The sequence below is a fragment of the Lampetra planeri genome, chromosome 14 (genome assembly GCF_965212315.1).
Source record: "Lampetra planeri chromosome 14, kcLamPlan1.2.h2, whole genome shotgun sequence".
Classification (NCBI taxonomy): Eukaryota; Metazoa; Chordata; class Hyperoartia; order Petromyzontiformes; family Petromyzontidae; genus Lampetra; species Lampetra planeri.
In genome coordinates, this window is record NC_136120.1 from 10,638,348 (window position 1) to 10,656,210 (window position 17,863).

At 40.4% G+C, this 17,863-nt stretch overlaps 1 protein-coding gene across 6 annotated transcripts in view; it reads left to right on the forward strand.

Moving 5' to 3' along the window:
- Positions 1-682: 682 nt before the first annotated feature.
- LOC144722373 (uncharacterized) overlaps positions 683-17,863 on the forward strand; it is a 32,877-nt gene continuing 15,696 nt past the window's right edge. The window contains exons 1-11 of one of the 6 annotated variants that reach the window (XM_078600584.1): positions 723-817; positions 4,935-5,024; positions 6,620-6,688; positions 9,498-9,559; positions 11,040-11,083; positions 12,566-12,683; positions 13,949-14,007; positions 14,254-14,302; positions 15,073-15,369; positions 15,753-15,775; positions 15,921-15,952. In XM_078600584.1, the coding sequence (XP_078456710.1) occupies positions 4,999-5,024; positions 6,620-6,688; positions 9,498-9,559; positions 11,040-11,083; positions 12,566-12,683; positions 13,949-14,007; positions 14,254-14,302; positions 15,073-15,369; positions 15,753-15,775; positions 15,921-15,952 (779 nt within the window). In that variant the 5' untranslated portion in view covers positions 723-817; positions 4,935-4,998. Of the gene's footprint in view, positions 818-4,934; positions 5,025-5,776; positions 5,936-6,619; positions 6,689-9,497; positions 9,560-11,039; positions 11,084-12,565; positions 12,684-13,948; positions 14,008-14,253; positions 14,303-15,072; positions 15,370-15,752; positions 15,776-15,920; positions 15,953-17,863 lie in introns of those variants that run through there. The other 5 variants (XM_078600578.1, XM_078600580.1, XM_078600579.1 and 2 more) reach the window with 5 other exon arrangements.

Genomic DNA, 17,863 nt, shown 5'->3' on the forward strand with positions numbered 1-17,863 from the left:
GTAGAAATAAAAAATAAATAAAATAATAGCATACGACGTTTCGATTGCAACGCAAGCGATCGTCATCGGGGACAAATGAAAGAGAAAACAAACCTAGTAAACTTCGAAATATAATGCAATACAACACAGAGAGTCGGCTAACACAACAGTCAAAACCCTACCTGGTTGATTACGTTCTTCCAAAGATTGCTAAATTTGAGAGAGAGACAAAACACAGACACGGAGACACATAGACAGACACATACGCAGAGAGAGAGAGATAACACAGAGATACACAGAGAGAGACACACACATAGGCACACACAGTTGTTCTTACATATCGACTAATGATACGTATAAAACCAAAAAGCGTAGTGGACGTGTCCATCTTGTAACCTTGATTTACACCATTTCCGTTCCAATTTTGCTGAGGTTTTGGTTTTTCAGATGTATGAATGTATCCGCTTTTCTGGAAAAACCAGTGTGGAGTTACCATATGCCTATGATGTAGCTGCTATGATAAGAACAGCGTATCAGTGCACAATCAAGGACAACAATACCAAGTTTAGGCTTATCATGTATGCATGCCGCCTGTGCACCGGTTGTGAAATCTACACAGCTTGCCATTGGACGATATCTCTATGCAAATGTTACTTTTTGGCAGCCCACTCACTTTTTTTTTCCACGACCGACCAGATTTTTTTAAAACGAAATGTTCCAAAAAAAAAATCGAGCATTACTTCCAAGTTTTGAGACAAGCTTAAGGTCTGCAAGCATCAGGTGCACTTAAGTGCTTTTTCTTCCATTTGCCTGCATACATTTGGATACATTTCAAATTGTGAGTATTACATGCATATATTAACACACCCTTGTTTAAGTATAGATTGATGTATATATATACAATAATAGGGTTTTTCCCCTTTTTTCTGTCAACAAAACTGAAACCTTTTTACAAGGATTCATGTCTGCATTAACCACAATACTTGCAGTCAAAATGCAAACAAAAACACACAGCCGTCCCTTGGTGTGGACCAATCAGTTTCAAGGACAATGCATATATTATCAGAGTGTGTTTTTGTTTGCATTTTGACTGCAAGTATTGTGGTTAATGCAGACATGAATCCTTGTAAAAAGGTTTCAGTTTTGTTAACAGAAAAAAAGGGAAAAGCCCTATTATTATATTTTGGTACTGGCAAAGGAGGTCTAATGATATATATACTGTGTGTTGAAAACTTACAGTATTAAAATTGTCACGTGAAACGCGAAGCTCCAAATAACATAGCAATGGTACACGACTCTTAACGAGAAATAGGACAAAAGTAGAGAACAAACGGGAAGATCGTTTTGAGCAGGATTTACAATGAACATACAAATATCAAGGTCCACGGAGGAACTTGCCCTTAAATATGTTGTGATGATGTCACTGCACAACCAATACATTGTTCGGACATTGAAGTTCGTGAACCTCTCTTAAATGTTACGGTTTGGGTTCTACAGTGCCGTTCATATTTATAGAGGGTCTAAGTCAAACTGCATCTCAAGCATTTGTACAGAAATGTGGGACATGTACGTAATGGGGATGAAAGTGAGATAGATATTTTGTGTAAATTTTTTTCATGAAGTGAAATGCAGTTGAAAACACTTTGAACAGTAGATAGGAGACAGTCATAGACAGATGCCACGGTGGCGAGATGTTAACTACCTCCCCCGGTATACGGGAGGTCGTGAGTTCGATCCCGACCTGATGCCTGTGTATTGGGAGTTTGCATGTTCTCCCCATGGTCACGTAGATTTGTGTCCTCCGGTTTTTCTCTCCACGTATAAAAATATGCATTGAGTGCATTTGGCTGTTATACATTTCCTCGTGATAAACCACTTTGTTGAGCTATCAATTGTGGCCAGGTCGCTTCTGCAAAAATAATTATATAGCTCAGTGAGCCTTACCTGGTAAAGTAAAACAATGTTTAGTTTCGTGATAGGTTTTTACCCTTTAAACTGGTACAAAAACGGACACCTTTATACAAGGCATCATCTTTGCAATAACCACAACACAAGCAGTCAAATGCAAACAAAAAGAAACAACTCTGATAATGATAATGATATGCACTGTCCTTGAAGTTGATTGGTCCACACCCGAGACAGCTTTTCTTAGAGCCCAGTCTCCATTGGTGTTGGACCAGATGACGCCAAAAGGCGTACAACTCAAAAACAGCGCACTATCAGAGTATTGAGAGCTCAGGGTAAGCATTTACACTATGAGACATCTCCTTTACCAGTGGCAAAATATAGTAACAGGTTTTTACCCTTTAAACTGGTACAGGACCAAAATAAGAGGCCAGCAGCAGAGAAGTACATGGCGACCTCCCATTGAGGAGAGGGGGATTGAGGGTTTTGTCAGATAACCTTGGTTCCTTGAGCAGAGAGCACATGCAGGGAAGTTGAGCGAGATGAGAGGGGACGGTTGGGCAGGGGTTAGATCAAGAAGGATCTTGGACATTTTGAGGACAATTCTAGATTTGAAGCTTTCGTGACTGCAAGGATTCGTATTCTTAGGTTTTTTCGGTAAAGTCACGTATGTAAAAAATTAAAATTAATAAAAGTAAAATAAAATAAAAATCACGACGTTTCGGAGGCAACACAAGCTTCCGTCTTCAGGTGGAACCGTCACAGCACGCTTGCTGTATCAAGGACAATCTTGGAGGTGTCTAAGGATTGGGGGCATGTGGTTCTGTCTTGCAATGGCATTCTGGCATGTTTTGAGTTTGGAGGTGAGAGACGTGGGAGCATTGCAGATGTTAAAGTTGGAGGTGATGAAGACACAGGTGAGGGTTTGGGCATCACACAGGGCAAGGGAATGATGGATATGGGAGATGTCGCACAGGTGGAGGTTGGAAGTTCCTGTCGAGTTGAAATATGTAGGAAAAGAATGAGAGCTTGGGGTCAGTCATAACCATCAGACTTTTGTCTAACCATCGAACAAAGACGGTCACTGCATCGCACACTTTCAGATTCACTTCTGCAGCCATCTGGAATGCTCTTACTTGCGATATTATGGAGCCACTGGAGCTTTACCCGTTTAAATCTAGATTTAAAACTAATTTCTTTAGAACTGCTTTGTGTTCGTTTGTTGTCATTCCCCCGCACCTCCGATTAGCACGGTTGGCTACGTACAGTGCGAAAAAAGTTCAACATACATACATAGCTAGCCTTTTGCCCGTCCAAGGACAGGTGTATTGCAGTAAATCTGAAACTTGCAAGCGAAAAGCAGACCGTGACGTGATATTCATTGCATCAATTCGTGTGCAATTTGTAAGGGCGCGGTGACACAGACTTATTTAATTTAAAGGTTATAATCCCTTGTTCATCGTGACGTCCTTTTTACTTCGATGTCTCAACAGCGTGACGGAGATCACGTGACGTGAGGGTTCTGCCTTTGTAGTGAGGGTTGTCAGTTGACGCCGAGGAGGGGGGAGGAGGCGCCTCGCCCCCCCCATGCGGAGTGACGTCACCCACTAATTATTGTTACGGGGGGGGTGTCCATTTGGAGGACGTCATCTGCTAATGAATATTCATGAGGGGGGCTGGTCGATGTGAAGTGACGTCACGAGCGTTAAGGACAGACATTGCTGGGTGATGATAGGAGGTATTCCAGAGTTGCACACACCCTTTGTGAGTGTGGTATCAGAGTCAAGCTGCACGTTAAAAGTGAAGTCTTTATTGAGAGGTGGCTTTTTGCCAACGAGGAGGACTTCAGTTTCTTGGCAATGGTTCGCTGGAGCAGATTTGAATTAATCCAGGATGTGGTCATATCAAAGGCGGGATACGAGATTGTACAGCTTGATTTAATGTGGGCATCTCGGTGCAATATCCCGGCTTACCAGCATAATGCGGTACAGCAGAGTGGATTGATATAGTATCTTATTCTTAGGTTATTTCGGTAAAGTCACGTAGGTAAAAAATTTAAATTAATAAAAGTAAAATAAAAATAAAATAAAAATCACGACGTTTCGTCGTGATAAAATAAATAAAAATCACGACGTTTCGTGATTTTTATTTTATTTTTATTTTACTTTTATTAATTTTAAATTTTTTACCTACGTGACTTTACCGAAAGAACCTAAGAATATGAATACTTGCAGTCACGAAAGCTTCAAATCTAGAATGATATAGTAAGTCCCTTGGAATAGAGTATTGCCCCCTCGCACGTTTGTGTTTAATCCAAGTACTCCGGTTTCCTCCCATTAGTATACGCATTCAGTAATTGTCTGAACACATCTTAATATCTAGATAACTACAGAACAATTGTTGGAGCCAGCTCACTGCATCTCACAGTCCCTGCAGTTCCTATATAACATTAATCGTTTCGTTTATTTTAATTCATGTTTTAATGGAACCAACGGCTTCTGCCGACAATGGGAGTTGCAGGTAATAGGGTAACGGATAGGAGGAGATCTGCTGTAGTTGTTTCCGGCAATCGTTTTGGTAGTGAGCTTTTGAGATTGGAGGTTGGAGAGTCACATAAGCTGAACATGAATAAGTCATTAAATATTTTTTTAAACACGCTTTAATGAAATGCACCGTAATGTCAGAACTCCACGACTCCAGGAAGTGGCTTCAAAGCTTGCTCTAACGTAAGGGACCGTGGTGATTTACAGCCAACGTCAGTTGAGCATGGACAAGTAGACCCAAGCCGAAACATCACATAGAAAAAATATTGTTTAAATGTTTTTATTTTTATTTTTAATGATAGACTATAGTATATTCATCAGTATGACATACGTATACCAAGTTTGCAGTCGATACCACATTGGGAAGTGGGTAAAAATTGAGTTACAAGATTTGAAGATACAACAACAACAGAGTTAATAAAAAGCGTGTAATAATTAAAAGGACATGACGGGCCTTTGTTGGATGTGTGCTCAGTCGAAGACCTCCTTCTCCCCCATGCAACATAGGCTGCTACAAACACCGATCCTGCCACCCACATTGCCCCGAGCAGAGGCAACATTCAGACTGCTCATGGATGACTCAAGTCTGACTCACAGGTTGTCTTCCTACTGACTGATGGGTTTAGATTTTACAAATTGTGTTAACTGTGCATGCTTTCATTATCACGAACGGGCAAGGTTATTCACCTTGGGATGTATTTATATTCAGCTTGGGATTTCCAATTGCTTGAACAAAGCAACGAAACACTTCCTCCTGCAGAGCTAATCATTCACGTAAATCTAAAAACTGTATTTTTCTGGCACGAGCATTTTCGTCCCATGGCGGTGGGCACATATGTTGCATAAAACATGAAAAAGTTCATCATTTCAAAAATGCTATCCATAAAGTACGGTACTATTTATGCCCCCCATGTTTTCTTTGCTCTCCGTAATTTTAACTTTCAGTGTGAATCGTGTATCGTTCGCGTAGTCTCACCTGCTGATGCTGTTTTACACATTCCTTGCTGTTGTGTTGCTTAATGATTTACCTGTAGTTGTAAAACTCAAAGGTCAGTTAGTATTAGGAAAGTTAACGAGGACTTGCTAATGCAGAATCTACACTCGTGTCAATGAATAATTATCGATTATCAGTCACCACTAAAAAGAAAATGCATTAATGTACGGCCACTACCCAATGCATTAGTCACTTTTGTTATCAAAAGCGTGTGTTAGCTTAAGTGTTGGCTGTAACACCATAATTATGATTCTCCCTGGAAACCATTGAAATTCCTGGAATGTGTGAACAAGGACTGACGTATACAAGTTTAGTTGAGCTGTGGATTGTGAAATTGGGGGGTGGAGAGTGGCAAGAAATCGTTTGAGGTCAATGTCAAATAGCCTTGGCGAAGGAGGAAGCTTGAACACTGACATGCCATAGCATGTTGCTTGTCCCACCTCTGTACAAATGTTCTAGAGGCTACTTAGTCTCCTTTCCATTCCTGTTGAAGCCCAAGTCCGTCACAGATTGAGTACACATTTTTGTTTACCTTTCGACGTTAATACTGCGTGCTGTATTGCGCTCCAATGTGTCTTCGGGTTGTGTTTCGATGTGATGTCCGACGTTTTGCTTTGTGCGCTGAGAGCTCCTTCAGGAAGTGAATTATATTGTTCAGCAGCACATTCGTTTCCTGAAGAAGCCGCGAGCGCGATGTGTTTTCGGGTTGTACCGCAAATGCTGTTCGGCCTGATGTCCGACGTTTTGCTTAACCTGCTGAAAGCTGCTGCACGTAATGGAATAGACTGTACTGTCGTCGTGAATACAGTCAAATGTTCAGTTCCACGTGAAGCAAAGCAATGGACATCGGTGGCGAAAAACACCGTACAACACAACAACACATCAGACAACGATGTCAACATTTGCATTGCTTATTTTTAAAATGTTACATTCCATTTGAATTGTCTCATATTAGAAATAAATTGGCTTAATAGACATTTAAATTCGATACGCGACTTCAAAATGTTAAACTCGATAATGATCTCATGAATGTCTCATCATTTTAATGTAGACCTGATCAAAATGACATCTCGGCCTGTTTACCTTCACACAAATGTTTAGCCACATTGCCAAACTTTATTGGGCAGTTGCAGGAATGCCGTGACGGTTTAAGTTACCGAAGGATTAATTCGTGAATGTGTGCATTTCTTTTTCACAGTTTAATACGAGAAATGGCCCACGATTTCCAGCGTAATTTGAGACGCAACCTGCCGGGATTCAAGGCAAGGCAAGTATTGATATTAATGTTTTATCTTTGTCCCCAATGTTGTCCTGATTGTGTCGTTGGCATCACGTGATGAGATGAAGAGTAAATTTGGAACTCTCGCAGGGCGGTGCATCACTCGATGTTAGAGGATGGTCTGTGGAAGGAGGTTATACAGAACTGCATATTCCATTCTAGATTTGAAGCTTTCGTGACTGCAAGGATTCATACTGTTAGTTTTTTTCGGTAAAGTCACGTAGGTAAAAATTTAAATTTAAATTAAAAAAAAAATATTTTAAATTAAAATGAATAAAAATAAAATAATATTTTTTATTAATTTCAATTTTTACCGAAAAAAATAAGAGTATGCATATTCCATGTTTCTTTCGGTAAAGTCATCTACGTGAATTAATATTCCAAGAACCATGGAATATTAATTCCTGCAGTCACGACAGTTTTAAGTCAAAATGTATACAGGACTATGTTGCACACTCGAAATGAAGAGCGTGGGCAGGTGCTCCAAATCGAGGGCAGACACGTTTATTGTGGTTAACAGCAATCTTGTGAAGAACAGCACCGTCACTCTGTAAAATGCAACAGCACGTGTGTCACACACAGCAATTCTTCCGAGTCGCCATTAAGCACGTGGCTGGTGTCCAAGTGCGGTTATTCAATAGCCCTGCCAGCCACCTACAAGCTAAACTCAGTCAACACATGCTGCTGTACACACATGCATTGATGCACTGCACGGCACATCAGGACTTTCACAGAGCCACACTTTACTCCTTTGCTGCACAAGGATATAATTAAAAGAGTGATCCGTTCCTAATGTGCCACAACTACTTTTGAGGTATTTTCAAGTGACCTCTGAACCACACTGCAGGGGGACAGCCTTTTCACACCTGCTTTGCCACAAAGTACATGCTAGTTGATGACAAAGTGATGTTTTGCATCCTCAAGGATAAACATGTAGCCAAATCCAAAGCAAAACCAATGTAGATGTTTTTTTGTGCAGTCATTGGTGATTGGATTATCCCAGTTTATTCACTAAGGCCTGACCAAAATTTAAACCCACGATCTCAGCAAAGCCAACCCAGTGCTCTGACCTCTGAGCCACTTTGAAATGTTTTATTTAACAGAGTACACTGTTGTGTCCCATTGGGCATCAACAGAATAGTTAATATGTCAAACATTTTACGAGCATTATTATTGTTATTTGCTTCAAAACTTTCAAAATGTACTTTCAATTGTATTTGATCACATTTTGAAACAATTTACAATACAAGTTAGTTATTTCCACCATAACTAAATTTAGCTTACATCACATGCCATTATTCCACATTAATGTACAGTACAGACGTTCAGAAACAGCGAATAGCAATGGTGATTAGCGGAACTTGCAGATGTGTGAATGTATAGACCAAATGGCAACTGAAAACGTGATATACTCTCTTGATCGCATTGTAACATATACTGTACGTAAAACGCTTGCTGCATCATGGATTATTTTGTTTTATAATCTATTGGCTGTATAAGTGCTGTTTTGTATTTTGTCTGCATTTTTTTTGTGTGCTACTGCTACCATAATATCTTAAAATAAATATAAACACATTGAGTTATTTTTGCAACTACTTTGCTAAATCCATAATACAGGTTTTTTTTTGGGTTTAGATCGCGTAAATATATTAATGTGTCGTTAAACCCGCCACCACCCGATACAGCCAATTAGTAAGGTTTGCCACGTAAACAGAACATGCCAATTCGTTACTAGCACAGCACACCGGTGTGTTGGAGAGCAAATCCACATTTACAATCTGAGTACGACGTTTCGCCAGTAATTACAACTAGCTTTATCAGGCAACAGACAGATTTGTAGATAAATCCTCCTGTTTCGTTCCTTAAATCGAGGGGTAGATATGATGACGTCACTTGTGATGTCTTCTTGAGTGAAGTGGGGGAGGGATTAATGAACGCATATCAAACACATTCCTGCGGAGGGAGCTGGTAGGAACGTTGGGTTGCTCGGTCAATGGCCAGGGTCAATGGCGGCGTGGTGTATTCCGCAAATATGGCCGACTGTGAGGGCGGGCACAAGCCGGCGTGAGTAGGTTAAACGTTGAGTTTTATAAGGGCACCACGGGGTGACCAGCCCCTCCCCACCAAGCCCCTTCTACCCCCCACCCAGCCCCTCCCCACACACTCCTCCCCACCCAGCCCCTCCCCACTCAGCCCCTCCCCACCCTCCCCTCTCCACCCAGCCCCACCCCTCCCATTTTTGGATGCACGACGGACGGACACAATAATCCCCTGTGGGCTGGTGGAACCAGGTGGTTCCTACCAATATAACAATGGGTATCCATTGCCGGTTGTGTTATTTATTTGGTAATCAACGTGCATTATGCCTGCGTATTATGGAAGCTCATTGTTATTGTACCTCATGTCGATTGTGTGTACTAAAATATCAGTACCTGTAATTGTCTGTTCAACAGTATAGTGACCTGTCTAGGCATGCATTTAAACAATGTATTATTTGATGATTCCATTCCAAGCAGGACTATTTCTGTAGCTCTCCGAACGGTTAAATTATTTTTTTATTTCTCTCAATTTCGATAGATTTTCTAATTAGCCTTGGCCACAGAACTTGAACATGATCACTTTGCTAAATGTGCTTTCGAAGTGTCGTTCGTTCGTGCAAATTCTGTGGCGTGCTCTACTCTACGTCTGCGCTTTCATCTTCATTCAGATATTCTAAAGGGATATTCTTAACAGAAGATTGTTACAGCCCCACTTCTTTGTGTGCGTGTAAATTGTGTGTTCGGGATTATCATTACAGGAATGTCGAACAGGGCGCACCGTCTCTGCCTGCTAAGTTGCACGTGGCTAGTAACCTGCAAGGTAAGTGTTTGATGTAAGTTAAATTCCAAAAGCTTGTTTCAGGGTTAAAAAGATGTTTCGTATTGTTTCGCAGCTAATTGATGGACTGCAAAGTCTCGGGGCCAATTACAAGGACACTATCGTGAAGTCCTGGGGATATAGATGCATTATAGGGAGGCTCCCGATTATGATATGCTGTCAAAATCTCGATTAATTTCAACGTTTTGATTTAAAGCTTTCGTGACTGCAGGGATTCATATTCTTGGTTCTTTCGGTAAAGTCACGCAGAAGGGAAACAACACAATAATGAAAATATAAAACAATAAAATTGTTTCCCTTATGCGTGACTTTACCGAAAGAACCACGAATATCATTTCAACGTGTTAATCATACAATACAAAAAAAATCAAAAAAATCCAAGACTTGGTTTTTACTTTGGTTTACATGCAGAATATAAAACGTGCACATTGGCTACACGCTATTTTCTGTAGTAGCAGTAGCCGTGATCAATCCACTGCTGACTAAAGATTCGCCACGCCATCACCATCTCACACGATTTCATGATGCAGCAATGCATCTTGCTCTGGAACATAAGCTGCTCTCATCGCTCTAATGTAGCTAACTATACGTTTTTATTTTGTTTATAATGCTGTACATTCCCTATATATAATTAAACATACATTTAAGTTGTTTATATTTTCACAAAAATTCGGCTTAAATTGACTACGTAATTTTTGCACGATTCATCTTTTTAATACATTACTTTAAATATTCCGAATTTAATTAAGCACAATTAAAATGAAACTGGAATTATTTAAAATTACCGACTATAATCACCCAGAAATGTCTGTCCGTCCCGCGCGTGACGTCACTCAACACGAGGCCCACCCCCCCTCATTAATATTCATGAGTGGGTGGATTTTTACACTAACGCAGAGGAAGGACGAGCTGAATTAAATAATTTATTACGCAAAGTCGCTTCAAATAGGACGACGTTTCTTTAGAGAAAGTGACGGTAAAAAATAAATCTGCAACCCAGACTTCACAATTGCATTTTGGCAAGGCCCGATATGAATTGTGCTTCACTATTTGAAACGAATGCAAGGGCGCTTTTGTCTTGTTAAAAGTACTGTGCATGAAAAATATGGACTGTACATATTAAATAAATAAAAAAATGCTGTGGATTTCACACCTGATGATGATTGCTTGTGTTGCAGTCGAAACGTCGTGAGAATGTAAATTTTTATTATTTTATTATTATTTCCCTTCTACGTGACTTTACCGAAAGAACCAAGAATCTGAAGAAGTGCTCGCGCTCGACTTTTAATTGTTTTACATTTCTACCATCTAGTGATCAGTGTGAACATTGTAGGATTAACACGAAGCTGTCAGGCGAACTGCAATACTGTATACAGGTCTACAGGGTTCAGTGTCGTGCACGATGCCTTGAATATTTAATCTGATATCCGTATGACTCTGATTTTGTGTTCATCTTCATCAGAATGTCAAGAAGAGCTCGTTCAAGAATGGCCTACCAACGAATTTGTACGTACAACTTCAGCAGGATAAGGAAATATATTTTAATAAGACAGTTTTCAGCTATTAAATCCACGTGCGATGAAAGAGTAAACATACTTTTATTTATATTCTTAGGTTTTTTCGGTAAAGTCACGTAGGTAAAACATTAAAATTAATAAAAGTAAAATAAAATAAAAATCACGACGTTTCGGAGGCAACACAAGCTTCCGTCTTCAGGTGGAACCGTCACAGCCACGACAGCTGTATCAAGTAAATGAGAGATTACAAGAGCTACTACTCCGTATATATAATGGTTGGAGAGGGGGGAAGGGCCAAGTACGGCACACTTTTTTATTAATATGGAAGTAAAAGTAGCGTAAAAATATAACATGCAATGTGCAGAGATCTTGCCTGTCAGAATAAAAAAAAACATATTTAGTCTTGGAAATTCTATTTTAAGTCTTTATTTGAAGCTTTCGTGACTGCAGGAATCCATACTCATTGGTTCTTTCGGTAAAGTCACGTGGATAGAAAAGTAATAGATCACGACGTTTCGATCGCAACACAAGCAACCATCATCAGGTGAAACAAACACAGCAGGAGAACTGCTGACGTCGGAGTTCTTCTGCTATATTTTAAGCTGAAGTGAAACTATGATTTGCACAATTTTCCTTTGAGGCTGATAGATTTATAGATACCTCGTTAAACATTAAGGAAAATACGATTTATAATTCAACCGCCTCTACATGTCTTCCACCAATTTGAATACGCTTATAAAATATCTTCACACTCCTCCGTAAGATATGCAGCCATCACGTTCACAATGTTACTGGTAGGAACCTCCTGGTTCCACCAGCCCACAGGGGATTATTGTGTCCGTCCGTCCGTCGTGCATCCAAAAATGGGAGGGGTGGGGCTGGTTGGAGAGGGGAGGGTGGGGAGGGGCTGGGTGGGGAGGGGCTGGGTGGGGGGTGTGTGGGGAGGGGCTGGGTGGGGAGGGTGGGGCTGGGTGGGGGGTGGGGCTGGGTGGGGAGGGGCTGGTCACCCCGTGGTGCCCTTATAAAACTCAACGTTTAACCTACTCACGCCGGCTTGTGCCCGCCCTCACAGTCGGGCATATTTGCGGAATACACCACGCCGCCGTTGACCCTGGCCATTGACCGAGCAACCCAACGTTCCTACCAGCTCCCTCCGCAGGAACGTGTTCAACCACCCGTTGTGAAGAAAAAGGGCGTACAAAAATCAGTGAGGTATCTATAAATGGGTCACCCTATATTATATCATCATCAACAGCAGCTAGGAAGAGGGCACCATGCTTAGATTGTGTTTCACGTGGTTGTGTGCCAGTGACACATTTCGCGTGATTGTTCAGTGTGGACCGCGTTGTGTTCCCCATCATTCCTGAACGTGATATGAATGAGGGGCGATCCACATTGGCAGCACTCGTCATCAGCAAGCTCGCTGGTCTGCGTTGACTTTTGTTGCTCACAGAGAGTGTGCCTTCCTCAGAGTTCCAGTGACAGTGAATACGATTCGCCCGTCGAAGAGGACATGTATGAGGAACCCGAGCCAGAGACAAAAATGCCTTTCTCTTACAAGACGAATAGTGCTGAAAAACCCTATATCGGTACGTACCCTTTATCCACTAAAGAACAAGTGTAATGGCAATGCACGTCCCTTTTTTTCAAATTCACTGTCGGATGAGGGTCCCATGGGGTCTTGTTTGCTGAAGGGGAAGTGGTGGGGGGGACCCAGGATTGGGTCAGATCCAACCCCTCCTGGATATCTGTGGGCGGAAAAAAAGTGCTTCATAGCTCATCGGATTTCTCCAGGATCAGTACAGATTCTGATTCAGATATCAGAATCGATCTCGGGTAGCTGGGTTCAGAGGGCAACGTCACTAACAACTGTGCCAACATTACCAGCAACCCTTCCCCTCTGAAGAACATTGCTTTAAAAATGCTTTTTCACATGCGTGTATATGAAGAAGCAAATAATTATTCGACAACTGTCAAGCATGACGAATATTACCGCTACCAAGGAAAGCATGACTGAATTTGACGAATTTCGATTTAAAGCTTTCGTGACTGCAGGGATTCATCTTCTTGGTTCTTTCGGTAAAGTCACGTAGAAGGGAAATAATAAAATAATAAAAATCAAACTTAATTAAATCATTATCTTGATATGCAAATTATTTTGTCAAGGCGCTTTTCCCCCTCCAACCCAGCTTAAATAGTCGCTCCAAGCCTGGGGTGTTTCATTCAGACGCTGTCTTTCCGACAGACCTGTTCTTCACCTGAGGACGGCTGCTTGCGTTGTGGCCGAAACGTCGTGAGAATTATTTTATTATGTTTTATTTTTATTATTTTATTATTTCCCTTCTACGTGACTTTACTGAAAGAACCAAGAAAATGAATTTGACGAGTTAAAGCTTGCTATGAGTTCAGAATCGATCGTTTATTATTTCCCAAGTAGAGCCAAGTCAGCTGTTCTTTTTAAAAGAATGATGGAGTAAACTATGATATTTTATTACAGCAATGTTATTAGTAACAGCAGCAGACTGAATAAGACCCAACATGCTGTATACAAATATGTTTTACTATTGAGCTGACTATTGAGATCACTGATTGGCTGATGTCATAATATTGGTGGATGGCAAAAATGAAATTCCCACTCAGACAAACATTTAATGACTGACAATGACCTTAAACTTTGACTGGTCGAGTCGACGAGATTAATATAATTATTTAATTATGATCATTGACAAGACTTAAGATTACGACTCAAATGATAAAAAAAAAATCTGACTAAATGAACACTGTCATAAACCTTCACAAAAATAAATCGATTGTTGGCTTGGTATTTAACATGCTACTTTATTTTAAAAACCAGACGGTGTACGTTCTCCATGGGAAAACAATCAACAACAACAACAACCACCACAAAATGAGGTGAGTATAAGCATTACAATACTATTTAAAGTGTGATATTCTCCCCCAACAAGATTTAATACATAGAACACAATGGCATACATTATACTCAACATACTGTACATAATTGCAAGTCCTAACTCAAACATTTAAAGTTGCTACAAGATTTAAAAAAAAATATAAACGCATCACTTCTGATACATGTTATTCTTTTCGTGTCTCATAATACGTCTTGAATGTGTTTATTTTTATTTAACATTTTCCTAGATTTATGAAACAGCTGAGGATTCCTATATCGATCCTAATCCGAATCCGCGTAAGTATATATCGGTATTGTTCAGCATTGAATCTTGTTTACTCACTTTCTTCGTCCAACAATGTTTTCATCCATCGCGCATGCTTCGCTTTAACTACCGCAAATGCCACGTGTATCTCTTGTAGTGTAATTTGTTGATCGATCATAAATCAACAGCATATATAAACATAGAAAATAATATCAAGGTAATAAAGTTGTCCATAAAAAAAAATAAGAACTTACTTTGTCTGGAGGGTGCTGGACCATTGTTTCAGAATCAAAATATGCATTTATACTGGAAAAATCCAATGAGCTACGTAGATTTTTTTCATAGATGTTCAGTAAGGGCGGGTAAAAACGTTCCAACAACAAACAATACAAGAACGGTAATGAAATCACCCAAACGCATACAGATACAACTTAACCATCCCCATCGTACCAGGCAAAGCCAACTGAGATGTCAACTTATTTATCAAAAGCGACCTGGTCACTGCTCAGTTCGTTTGGCATGTCTGCACGGCAAGTAGATATGCAGATAAACAGCAAAAACAGACCGGCGACATCAATACTCGAACGGTGAAGCTACACATTCGTTTGCTTTGCTCTTCATATTTTGAAGAACAGCTATGTGGCTTTCACATTTGGCCATTCATTTTTTTGTGGGGGTTCTCAAAAGACCCCCCCTACCCCCATTATACGTGGAACATGGTATATTGGCCCTCATAATTATCATTGTGCGTGTGACTTATGACATTTGAAGAAGCATGCTGTGCTTGTTTTCTTTTCATCAGCTCCTCAGGTGATAAGGAGTTTAAAGCCAATGCAAGCGAATTATGAAAGGGGCCGTGGTATTGTAACTCCAGATCCACCCAGGCCCCCTGCTTTAAAAAACCCAGATTTCAGACCTCCAGTGTCCATTGCAAGCCATCCGGCAGCTAATCCAGTCAACCCCAGGCAAGGTTTTGTGCCGACGCTGGCCAATGAAGATACCCCTGCGGCAAGAAAAGTGTGCAATCAAAATCCAAAGAATCCACAGGTGCCAAAAAAGCCACCAATCCCTGGAGGTGGCACCAAACAAATCAATTCAGGTATTTGTGCGAGCTTGCTTGTTTTCTACATTCGAATGACACCCATGCGTGACATGATTATGTGTTGGATATTACGTGTGAAGTGTTATTAAATAAGGGTTTTGCAGCGTTGAACTTCTGTAACAGATTTTTTAAATGAAGTAATTTTTTCATGAATGTCGTAGGGTTTTTAAACGGGAAACACCCGTATTCGTTATTTTAAATAAAATGGAATCCTTTCACACTGTTTTATTTATTTTCAACACGGAACATACGCATATAGATGTAGGATGATATTTTTTTTACCTTCAAACATTTGATCAAAGATTGTCGTGAAGTGCCTGATTCCAGATTACAATGATGGTTTTGTTGAATTCATTTGGATCACTTTCTATATTTTGCAGAATTTCGCCCGCCTGTTCCAGAGGTGGGAATTATGCTATTGCCGTGACATCAACATCCACACTAAACCGCATTTTAAAAAAAAATAACGCATTCATTTTACAGTTTTATTTTATAAACAGGAAAGCCGATGATTTGGTAATCTTTTACTGTCATTGTCTTACTTTCAGAGTGGCAGACCAAAGATTGGACAAAATCCTGGGTAGGTTGCTAAAATAATAAATGCTGGTTTAAATAATTCTATTTTGTACTACTGTCAGCCACTCCGAAATCACAGCTTCTTTCAATTTACAAGCGCAGCAATAAACTGTATTCCACTTCATGTACGGTACAATGTCACATATCCGACCATCACATATCCGTCATGACAAATGTATTGCCCACACCTAATGCAGTATGTGTGCGTGGTGTAACTGTCATTTTATAGAGATGTTCATACGTCCGATATTTCCCATGTCCATCCATACATTAGTCCCCAACTAATTGGATACATGATGTTGTTATTTATTGTTGCTATTTATTTATTCCATCATTCTGCCACTAAATAGCTACAGCGCAATAAAATGATCGATGCACGAACAATGCTACATTAGTACGTACTGTATCAATATGTTCTGGGTCATTGTAATACTGCCCTACTGTAGTCGGAGCACAAGCCCATGTGATGAATTTAAGTGGTAACATTATTGGCTCAATGATCCTCTTGATTATAATTGCTTGCATAAAATTCTCAACCAATGCCGTAGTGCTTTTTGAGTAATGTATATGACTCTCGGGGCCAACGATGAATGATCCAGTTAGAGTTTATGTACCACATTGTGCAACGGTGGCACGGTGGTTAGCATACTGCATTGCAAACCTGGCGACCTGAGTTTAACTCGCGGCCATGGCGAACATGAGGAGCCTGTGATATCTGAATAAACCTGTGAGGTATAGCCGACCAAGTCCCAACACTGACATGACAAGTGTAGGACTTCATCTGCTAATGGCTTAAGAAAGGGCTATATATTATCAGAGTGATCTTCTTGGTTCTTTCGGTAAAGTCACGTAGAATGGAAATAAAAAAAAATAAAAAAACATAATAAAATAATTCTCACGACGTTTCGGCCACAACGCAAGCAGCCGTCCTCAGGTGAAGACCAGGTCTGTCGAGGAGACAGCGTCTGAATTATCAGAGTGTTTCAATTGTGTTGTGCAATGGAGGTGATCTGAATGCTTTCATAGTAAGTGTGGAATGATTCGATTAATTGTCACGATCAGGGATTTCAATTCGATGCCAGAGCGGATGATTTATTTTTCGATTTTGAAAAAATTGAAAGCCTCTCGTGTCTGCTTGACTCCCTTGAAACAACTACACAAAACGTATATGAGCAACAGACAATCACGTTTCATGCGCACAATTCCATCCGTGCATCCGAATAAATAAGACTCGCTTTTTAAATGCGCACCTGATAGGACCATTGCTTGTCCAACTTCTGTGCTCCATTACTTATGGTGGACACTGTCTTCCACATTCGATGTTACAGATTTGAGTTGAAACGAACTCGTGCCATCGGTGGGGGTTTTTTTTTTAGAACGTGTTATATGATCATTGTTTTTTTACCCTTTTATCTGGCAACAGAACTGACACCTTTTTTACAAGGAGTCATGTTTGCATAGACCGCAATACCTGCAGTCATAATACAAACAAAAGAACATAACTCTGATAATGTGCACTGTCCTTGAAGTTGATTGGTCCACACCCGAGACAGCTTTCCTTAGAGCCTAGTCTCACATGGTGTTGGACCAGATGACGCCAAAAGGCGTCAGTTTTGTTGCCAGATAAAAGGGTAAAAAAACAATTATCATACTTTTTACTGGCAAATGAGGTTCCAATGGTGTAAACGTGTAATAACTCACTGATTCCTCTAAAGGCAGTTTGTTTGATAGTTGCTACTCTACAAAGAAGGGCCCGAGTTACGACCAAGATGAGGTGACACAGAATTTCCAAAAGCTGACGTCGAAAACGTGGCATAGTGCTCCTGTGATATTCAAGTTCAAGTTAATTTATTAGGTATAGCCCTGTGAGCCATTCGGCTCTTGAATCGGGTGCAACCGCAACAAAAAAAAAACA